Raw genomic sequence first — 11,287 nt, forward strand, 5'->3', positions numbered from 1 at the left:
AAAAAAAAAAAAAAAAAAAAGATATAATAAGGTGAAAAGGAAGGAAGGTAAAATGTGGAGTACTTACACCAAAGAAAGATGAGGTAATCAAAACAGGATAGAGCCTGAGGGTCCAGTTATAGAGTGAGACTTTATTATTGGAGTTTTAAGTAGGGGGAAAGACTCACTAAAATCAGGCTTTAAGGAAGATTCAGCAAGCTGTAAGCAGAGAATGACAGGACAGAGAGCGTGCCTTGGAGGGACTGCTGCTTTCTGCTACTAGGCAGTAAAACTGAGATTATGGTAGAAACAGGAAGGGAAGGAGCACAAAGATGATTCACTCAGTACAAAATAGAGTAATAGGCAAAGAGTTGAAAGGTAACATTAAGGTTTGAAAAGTAGGAACCCGGGGTAGCAGGGGAACACTGTAAAAGATGAACGAGGCAGAAAATACTGATTTCTGCTCAGTGTAAGCAAGTGCGTCAGAGAAAGGGGTTAAGAAGCTATGGTAATGAGGAGGAACAGACCAAGTTCATAACTCTGTGCTTTTCCTCTGAGGTCTAATGGTACATGTTAGAAAAGACATAAGCACTGAGGCCTACTATAATTCTGTAGAGTAGGAGATTGTTTATATCAGCTTTTGCTTTTTTCTCTTACCTGCTAATACTACTGTTCCTTTTAAAGCAAAGGAGGGCTAATTTTTAAAATAATTTGGCTACTTTATAAGTCCTTTAATCCAACAAATAATTAATGAGCTTCCAGTACTATGCTGAGTACTAAAAAAAAAAAAGGTTGTGAGAAAACCCTGTGGGATTTGCAGTTTATATGTTGCGCATACACACACACACACACATACACACACACACACACACACACACACACACACTTATATCTGTCTATACCTTGGGTGTGAAGAACATCAGTGTCAAAAGTTGACATAAATTTTAGCTTCAATTTTGACAAAAACTTGGAAACTAAGTATGTTAAAAATATTTAACAGGGCTGGGGATTTAGCTCAGTGGTACCATGCCTAACTCATAAGTGCAAGGTCCTGAGTTTGGTTCCCAGTACCAAAAAAAAAAACAACAAAAACGTCAGGGATTTAGCAATTTAGCTCAGTGGTTCCGCTGTCTGCCTCGCAAGGGCAAGGACCTGAGTTCGATCCCCGGTACCAAAAAACAAAACAAAAAAACCAACCAGTATGGTTGAGGCCCTACTAATCAGAAGAATCATCAGTCATGTATGTGGTAGGTAGCTCCCTGACAGTCCCCATGACCCCTACACCTCTTGGTTGCATGCCCTCATCTAACTCTCACCTGAGTGGGAGCTGGACCTTTTGTCTGGCTTCTAACCCCACCACACAGTAATGTGACGTGACGCCTGGGGTCAGTCACAGAAGACCACGGCAATCTTCCCTGCCTGTTCTCCTTCTCACCCCCAGTCTCTGACTTGCTCACTCTGAGGAAGCAGCTGCTATTTATTTTATTAGCTATCCTATGGAAGGAGCCACAGGCAAGGAATAAGGGTAGTCTCTGGCCAACAGCCAGCACCTGAGACCCCTCGGGTTAACAGCCCACAAATAGCTGTATTCCCCCTGGCAGCCATGCGCAAGAGCTGAAGGGAAACCCCTGTGATAACTGAAGTGACCGTAACCTTGGCTGATGCTGTCATCGCAGGCTTGGAAGGGACCCTAAGAGAGAGGACAGAGTAAGCTCTGTGTATTCTTAACTCAGAAACTCTGAGAAAATATATATGATTGCTTTAATCCATGTTTCGAGATAATGTGTTATGCAGCAGTGGGTAACTTGTATGCTATGCTTTTCTCTTAAGCCCGGCAGAATATCAGGTGCAAGTGAAAGATTTCAGCTTAGTGATTCAAAGCGTCCAAGGTCTCCATTTCCCTTTCCCTTTAGAAACATATTAAACAGTTAACATACAACAGAGGAACATTCCTAGGTAAAGACCAAATCCTGAAAATCTAGAATACTGGCTACTGCTTTTGCATTTACGCAGCTCATAACCCTAATCGTGCCTTTTCTCTTTTGCCCAGAAAATACCCTTTGGATCAGACTTTACATTTTTCTAGCTTTGACCTTGACTTTCTCTTTTGATGAGTCTTATATTAAAAAAAAAAAACAAAACTTTCCTTCAAATAACAATACTTTCAGCCTTTCCAAAATGATTACCTAGCTCCAAGGACTGTCTGTGGTATTCAAGGCCTGTGATGCCACTGTACTGTTCTGGTAGAGAGATAAGGTCCAAACGGAAGTCCCTAAAGCTAATGCTTTTTAACCACTTTTTGCTGCATTTATGTATATCGTTCTCTTTCCTCAGGAACATCTCTCACCCAGAAAAACTCTCATGATACTTAGTAATTTTCAACCCCCATCCCACACCAACCTATCAGACTTTGGAAAAATAAAATCAATACAATTTTTAAAAGTTCTTTTGATGGACTAGGACTATAGCTCAGTAGTGCTGTGGCTGCCTGGCAAGGACAAGGTCTTGAGTTCAGTTCCTGGTCCTGGAAGTTCTTCTGAGGCTGTGTAATACATATAATATTCATGACATTTACAAGACTTTATTCATTTGTTTATTTGTTTGACAGTACTGGTAACCAACCAGAGGGTCTCACACTGAGCTACATTCCTAGCTCCATTTTTTTAAAAAGCTGAGACAGGACATCACTAAGTTACCCAGGCTGACCTGAAAATTGTAATCCTCCTATTTTTAGCTTCCCATGTAACTGGGATTACAAGTATGGGCTACCGTACCCAGTCCTAGTCCCGTACATTTCAGAAATCCTCTTATGTTAGATTTCAAAAGATATGGGTTAATTTTGATAAAACAGCAACTTAATAGAGGTTTAGAAATGAAAGAGCATTTACCTATGTATACATCTAAACCACTGCCAGCTAATTTTTTGTACAACTGAAATATTGATAATGCTATCCCTATACCAATAGAAATATGCCAGAATTCAGAATTTGCTTAATGGCACACATTGGCCCAAGAAGTAGGCTAGCAATATGCAAGCACATTCTGACATCTGGTGGTGACTGCAGAATTCTGCACTTTTTAAAAGGACATAGCCCCTAGGTCTGCATCTTCATGCTAAAGAGTAGGTACCCACTAAAACTTCCAAGAAGATTAGCTGTTACCCAAGTTTCAAATAAGAGGCTGGGGATGTAGCCAGTGAAACACACCGAAGGCCCTAGATGCAGCACCAAGTATCACCAAAACTAAAAGTTATATAGTACGTCTCGCAAGTTATAGCACGTGTATATTTTAAAGGAAAAAGTTCAAAGTCTGTTGAAAGGCCTTAAAATAGATGTTGATATACCATTTTTGTCCTAGAATTCCTTTATAATAAGAATTGCCCTTCATATCATCATATACATGAAACAATAAAATCTGACCAAAAGAGCTACCTGGAATTAAATTACATGACCAGTCAGTCACTCCTCTGTGTCCACACCTGAGTGGTACCTAGTATATGGCAGGTACACAATAAATATTGCCAACTTGAAAACAAAGTACAAAATAATTAACTGAAATAAACTGGACTATCTGCTCTAAAACTTCACTGTACTCTTCCAACCTACACAGGTGCTTTGGTTTATTCATGTGACAGTTTAAAATTCAAGATGGGGATTCCGACTGCCTTTGTAGTAATTAATAATTAACAATTCTAATTTTGGGTGGCAGCCCTTAACCCAGCTTGCCCATAATGATTCTGACTCAGTACGACTCTGAGATGTTGCCAACACATTCGTATTTTGAAAAGATACCATTAGTAATTCTATTTTTAAAAAAATGTTTAGTCTTATATTACTTAACCACACTCTGTTAAACTGTAACTAAGGTTACGCTAATGATGAATAACACAAAACCAATTCCTAATTCAAATTTTGCCCTAGTTTACTTATACTGATGACATGAATGTAAGTGCATTTAATTCCTGGAGTTGATTACAAATGCACACATCCTGTGATCCCACTTTTAGGAAGTCTACAGATAAACAGTACTTACATGTGCTTTAAATGACACATGTTCAAGGTTAATCATGGAGTCATGGCTTATAAACAGCAAAAAGACTAATGACCATTCAATGCCACTGGTAAGTGACTGCTGAAAAAATGGTACATCATATACTGGAATAGTGTGCAAGGGAAAAAAAGAAGAAAGAAAGAAGAAGAAAAGGGGGTGGGGGTGGGGATTTAGGTCAGTGGTGCTTCACCTGCCTCAAAAACACAAGGTCCTGAGTTAAATCCCTGGTACCAGAAAGAAAAATATAAAAATGAGTATAGCTTTTATATAATTTGGGACAATCTTCAAAATAAATTGCTGTGACTTTTAGGGTATAAGTGGTGTGCTAGCTTTGTGTTAAAAGATGAAATGCATGCATATACACACACACAAATACATGTATAAAATTCCTTCTTAAAGATATCTTAAAAAGGTAACAGAAACTAAACAGTAACATCATGAGGGTCAGGAGACAGGGTTTGGAAGGAGACTTTTCACAGTATGTTCTCCTAAAGTTTGAACTATGTGAGTTTATTGACCATTCACATATAAATATATATATTCATCTCTTGGCACTCATGAGGTACTAGCTCTAGGACCCCTATGGATAATAAAAGCACAGGTGCTCGAGTCACTTATATAAAATGATGTTATATATACATATCCTCCTGTATACTTTCAATTATCTCTACCTAATTTATAATCCAATATAAGTGCTATGTAGCTGTTATATTGTATTGTGTAAAGAATAACAAGAAAAATGTACATGATCAGTACAGAGAGAATTTGAAAATCTTTTTCATTCAAAGTTGGTTAAATATTTGGATGCAGCAACTTCAGACATGGAGGACTGTGTAGATAATTTTAAAAATCAAAAATGTAAAATAATTATACATGATACATTCAATCAATATTGGGGGAAAGGACACTGATGGTGCCCAAATGAAAAAATTATTTTAGGGCTGGGATGTAACTCAGTAGTAAAGCACCTTCCTAGGCAGGAGTGCATTAAAGCCCTGGATCTGATCTAGGGGAAAAAGAATTACTGAATTATTTTAGATGGTCACACTTGGGCATTCCAATGACTAACTGAATAACCATATGTAACATATTAAATGAGTTACTAAGAGATTCATCTATATCTGAATCACCTGTCTTCAAAGTTTTGCACATCTGGGTCCAACCTCCCTCATGCTGTAGCACTTCAATGCTTAACTGTTTAAATTATCTGAACAAATTTGGAATCATCTTCTAAAACTGACCATTCTGTGGCTTATCTTTCTTCAAAAATAAGGAATAACTTCCATGGGGTCAGAACACAAGCCTGGGTCTTCAATTTTAAGAACAAAGTATCATTTTGTCATGCACATACTTGACAACAGTTATTTAATTCATGGGAAAACACAACCTTGTGAGGAACGACCATCCATTTCCACATGGTTCCTGCCAAAAGCTAGTACGTAGTCTCACAGAGGAATGCACACTCAGTGCTTCTCACTGACTTTCAACAAAAGCTTCTTATGGGCAAGGGGAATGAACTTCAGTCCTAAGAAGATATGGAGCTTGAAGTAAACTAACAAAGGAGAGAACATTTTGAATCCTAGTTTTGTGTATTTAAAATATCCCTACAAATTGTAAGCCAGGTGTAGTGCAGCACACCTGTGATCCCAGCACCCTGGGGAAGCTGAGGCAGGAGGATCACAAGTTCCAGCCCAGCCTGAGCCTCCCAGTGGTTTAGCAAGACCCTGTATTAAAATAAAAATGGTGGAGTTGTAACTCTATAAGCCCTGGGTTCAATCTCCAGTATTTTAAAGTAAAATAATTTCATTTTTTAATTTTTTCTTTTATTGAGTTTATTGGTACATTTTAGGTATACAGGACAGTTACAGTCATTATTGGGATCTTGTACCTTTACATGACAGGTGGTCTTGGTTCTCATTTTTTCCCCTTGTAAAGTAAAATAATTTCTATAAATTGTATATTTTACTTCACAATGTTTGTGCTTACTTTAGTATAGAAATGATAAAAATTCCAACCTTTTCCCTCAAGAGTATTTCTTTCCCAAATCTTTGAAAAGTTTTTTGATGTTCTTATGCTCTCCCATCACACTGCCCTTGTTTCAAAAGTATAGCTATAGGGGATATGGAAGCTTTCTCTCAAAGTGTCCAGATTCAAGTCTTACTGTAAATAGAAGCATCAAAAACTTGTGGCAGAGCTGGGGATTTAGCAGTGGTTCCGGTGCCTGCTTCGCAAGTGCAAGGACCCGAGTTTGATCTCCAGTACCAAGAAAAAAAAACAAATCTGTGGCTACCATACCTGTCAATACCAAGAGATGGGGTAGGGGTGCAGAAAAGTGGTAGTGCCCTTGTTTAGCAAGCTCAAGGCCCTGGGTTCTGTCCTTAGGACCATTAATTATCTAAGAGGAATATAATTTATCTTTTTATTGTGCAATGTACTACATTATTCTTCAAACATTTTTCATGTTTAATTTTATTGCTCCCAAAATAAATGGCTCCCCAGTAGTGCTCATCCATTTTCTGTATCTCTATTGAGAGTATAAAGACAGTTAAGGCATCTAGTAAGTTCATGATTTACCTCAGCTGAGAAAAGCACTTGAATGTGTTGGATTACATTAAAAGCTATTATCATTTGGAATTTAGTTGATTGACAGAATCCACTAGCAGTATCACAACTGTGGATTTTAAGCGGTTTTTAACAGTTAAAATTTGAAAGCTTCCAAACTAAAAACTTCAATAATTAAAGAAGCACTGAATCAATATTGTCAAAATGGTGTTAAGCAGTAATGCCTCTATATGTCCATCCATCCACCCACACTAGTGATGGAACCCAGAGCTTTGTACCCTGTAGGTAAGTGCTCTTCCACCAACCTACATCCCTAGCCCAGTAAGGTCCTTTTTCAAGGGACAAGCATGCTACACAACAGCCTGCTGTCCTAATTTGAGTGCTCTAGAGACAATCCCAGTCAGATTATGAAGTAGTTCACAGAGAATCAGGCTGCCTTCCCCCAAGGAGCTGGGACTCACCGTGCTGTACCAAGTGCTCCACGATGCCCCTCACCACCATGGGCACCCCGTCCCTAGTGAGTCCCTGCTGCTGAAGCTCTGGCAGGCTGACTCCAAATAACTTTTTGTAGGCAGGATCCTGCTGTTCGCTCAGTGGCACTGCCACTATCTTTTTCATATCTTCTCTCAGCCGAACTGCTGCTTTACTTTGCTTGAAAGGACAGAAGAAAAAAAAGCAGTTAGTCAGGTTGACCACAGGAGGGTGCATGGCTACAGAAGAAACAAACACCTGAGTTAAAATGCAAAAGTCTGGAGATGAGCGGTAGCAATCTTCCCTTAATTTTATGCCAACTCAAATCAAAATCTTTAAAATTTCTCACAGGTGCACACTGATCTAATTGTTAGAAATCCCCCAAAATGAGACACCTAAGGCCACAACTTAAGTGTAGCTAAGAGAGGGAGCAATACACAGCAGTCTCCAAGAGACATTACTATAGCAATCGGAGGTGTGACTCAGAAGTACTTGGTTAACAGGAAAATAAAACTCTTAGAATGCTGACACCCTTTGCAGATCCTGAAACAATGAGACGTTTCTAAAGATGAAATTTTATCTAGATGCTATTTTAAGGTAGCGTTCAGAAGAATACGTGTGCAATGAACATTTTATTTATCTGATTTATTTATATCTATAATTATGATTACATACTTTTAATATATAAAATTAATTAGTCTCATTGAAGTACAAAATGCTATGTCTCTGACAATATTTTTGCAGGTCATAATTTTAAAATTTTGACAAAACTTTATATATATTAATAAAATGTAAATTATGTTTAATTGCTTCAAGTTATTACCACCACAACAAAAATATCCATACAAAATTATTTCTTCCTTTTAATAAAAATTTATATCTCAAGGCAGAGGAACTTTTAAAATCATGTACCTTATGTAGATGTTATATATATTTATGTAAATTTAAACACTGAAGAGAAAAATGACAAAATACAATTTTATCTGGAAACAGAGGCAGTAAAATTGAGAAAAGAGTCACCTTTTGAGAATGACTATAGCAACTAACCATTAATATTATGAAGTGATTATCATTTAGTCATAATAATAGCCTCAGAATAGAAACATTACCTCTATTCTAGAATTGAAAAAACAAAGAACAGAGAGGTAAGTCATTTGGTTAAAGGCTAGTACAAGACAGTTTCATCTTGTTCCTTTCTTTAACTTATATTTATATTAACACGATAGCGTACTTTGCATATAATTGTAGTAACAAAATGATAAATACTATAGGTGACACAAGACAGTGATGTAAAATTTAATTCTACAATCTTTATTTTCAGTAGGATCTTTGTCATTTTAATTTGTTTTGAATTTTATAATCTGCAGATTCAAGCCAACTCATTATCATATTTGCATCTTTAAGTCACTTTTATAACAAAAATAAGTAACTTTGAAAACCAGGCTCCCTAGTGAAAATTCAGTAAGTGTAAATTTGCAATCGAGATTTAATATCATCGTCCCAGTGTTAGCTATGGTGGATAGCTGCATGGGTAAGAACCATGATCTTTTACCAGGGAAACTGTAATCTTACTAACTTAGCCAAGTTTGTAACTAATCACGTTTGTCTTGCGGGTTTCTAAACATCCCAATCTCCTACAATTGAATAAACAGTTGTCTTTGAAAACAGACAAAACTGCAGCATTGGAAACAGCTGACAGGGCTGAGGAGCTAGCTCAGAGGTGGAGTACTTGTCTGGCACACACAGGACCCTTAGTTCAAGACTTAGCACTGCACAAAGGAGAAAGAAAACAGCAGATGGACACTGAGGTTAAATTACGCAAATTCAGCACAGTGATTTGGAGTATGGATTGCAAAACCAGACAGGGATGACTTCCATTCTGACTCTGGTTAACTGTAACCTTCCCCAAGTCATTGAACCTTTGTGTATTTCAGTTTCTTATCTATAAAGCAGGAATACTAAGAGTTCCTATATCACAGGAACATACAGGTGGAAACCTGTTCATACACAGAGATGACTGAGAACAGGGCCTGGCACTCTCAATGAATATCAGCTGTTCAAATCCTCCTCCTCTTCCTTTTCCTGGGAATTGCTACTTTCATTTCTTCTTAATGTGATGCAGAGTGACTTAACCATGCCCGTAGGGAAGGAAGGAGGAGGGGAGGGGAAAGAGGAGGGGAGGGCAGGGAAGCAAAAGTAAGGTTGCTTTCTAAAATGGTAACATGTCTCAGACACATTTGGTTAGTGGTAGTCTGATGACCTAATTTTTCTCCTCTGTACATCTCTACTGTTCTAAAATCTCAAATTGTCACCCTTAAATAAAGATAAAATAATTTTAACTTTTGAAATTTCTTAAATTTTCTTAGAATTTTCAAGGTTTTTATTGAAATTCTATCTCTATTTGGATTTAAAACCTTGAATTAATGTTCTTTCTGCCCCTGGGTCAGAGCTGCAGACAGTACGTTGTGTCTTCCTATTTTGACTTAACTGCAAATTAACATTTGTTTATTCAAAACAGTCATACTATAAATTATTTACACATAATCACAGTAATAAAGGAAGATTATGGTTAGTGCTTTTAATTTGTAATCCAAGGCTAATTCCTTAAAGAAAAACAAATTCTATTTTAAAAACAATGAAACATAAGTTATAATTTTAGAACAACAAAGAAGATTTAACTATTGTTTTTACTTGGTAATCAATTCAGGTTAATACTTTTAAGACAGGAAATACTGTTTTTAAAACAGCCACAATATAATATGATAGCTGTATTTGCAGAGCTATCCAATATAATCCTTCAGTTAACATAAGTACATCTAAAACATTTTATTCATCTAGCTTAGCTGGAAACTAATAATGACTGTTTGTAGGAGTGTATACATATATAAATTACTAAAGAATATAAAACAGCTTGGAATGAATATCCTTTCCAGTAAGCAAAAAATAACATTCAATGGTTCTTTAGTCATAAAAAATAAAAATTACTATAGAAAAGAAAAACCTATAATCAATCCATGTAAAAATTATTTTTTACTCTAAAACAACGGTTACATCATTACTGTCTTGTAAATCTGAATACTGAAGGTGTTTCAAGTTTCCTTCAAATGTATATCTCACTTATCTTGCCTTAATAGAAACTAAAATAACAATTACTAAATGAGAATTCTGAGTCCACCTTAAAGTTTAAACTTTATCTATAAATTCCCATATATCATTTGAGTTTGAAGACAGGATTGAGTACGAGTATGTGTGCATGCATATGGAAGAGATATAGGTTCCCACATACAAAAGACCATCAGAAAACCTAAGGATTCTGCTGTTAGCACAGTCTTCAGAGGTCATTTAGTGTCTACACTGTCACCTTAGGAATAAAGAACCAGGACCCCAAATGCCGTGATGAACTCAAGTGAGAAAGTGGCTGGGCCGAGAGCCCAAAGCTCTTGAATTTTATGTGCTGGTGACTTATTTGTGCTTTTTAATATATGTTTAATTATTCATGCTTTTATTTTGTCATTTATGCTTATTTTATTTTTATGCTTATTTATTTATGCTTTTTTGTTGTTGAAAGTATAGTTAAGATGGCTAATAAAATGCACTGTAGGACCCTGGTAAATATGTGTTGGTTGGGGCCACCCAGCCTCCAGTTCTGTTCTAATAACAAACCCTGAGAGTAGCACCCTCACTGTGAAATGACCCCTCAAAATGACCACACAGCCTCTAGCAAGGACTTGCCTCCATGTCCCCACCAGGGGAGTCAGACTTTTCTCATGCAGGCCACTGGAGTGTGAGCCACCAGTAACAAGACAGACAACAACAGAGGATTAATAGCTCTTGACATCTCATCCTTGACGCGGACCTGGCCATTCTTCACCATTCCTTCTACTCGGTGGGCTACTCTACCTACCTAATTTAGCCAAACCCATTTCTGTTTTATAGCTACACACAACACTAACTGATAAAAATATCTTGAAACACTAATAATCAGAGCAAATACCATGGCTCCAAACATTCCATACAGCTTCATTCATTAAATCCTAGTATCTAATTTTAAAAAACATGAGGGAGATATTTTAGTGATCTCCAATTTTTATTTATTTTTTTTTGGGGGGGGGTCTTGGGGATCAAACTCAGGACCTTGCACTTTCAAGGCAGGGGGAAGAACCACTGAGCTAAATCCACCCCCCATTTTTTTTCCATTTTCTTTTTTTTTTTTTTTTTTTTTTTT

The 11,287-nt window shown here is 37.0% G+C and overlaps 1 protein-coding gene across 4 annotated transcripts in view; it reads right to left on the minus strand.

Annotated features, from left to right (window-relative positions):
• Positions 1 to 11,287, minus strand: part of Fam13a (family with sequence similarity 13 member A) — a 312,174-nt gene that overhangs the window by 263,512 nt on the left and 37,375 nt on the right. For all 4 annotated transcript variants that reach the window (XM_010610492.3, XM_010610490.3, XM_010610489.3 and 1 more), the window contains exon 2: positions 7,053 to 7,242. In XM_010610492.3, the coding sequence (XP_010608794.1) occupies positions 7,053 to 7,242 (190 nt within the window). The remainder of the gene's footprint in view (positions 1 to 7,052; positions 7,243 to 11,287) is intronic.

This window comes from Fukomys damarensis, unplaced genomic scaffold, assembly GCF_012274545.1.
Source record: "Fukomys damarensis isolate Sample0158 unplaced genomic scaffold, DMR_v1.0_HiC HiC_scaffold_32, whole genome shotgun sequence".
NCBI lineage: Eukaryota > Metazoa > Chordata > Mammalia > Rodentia > Bathyergidae > Fukomys > Fukomys damarensis.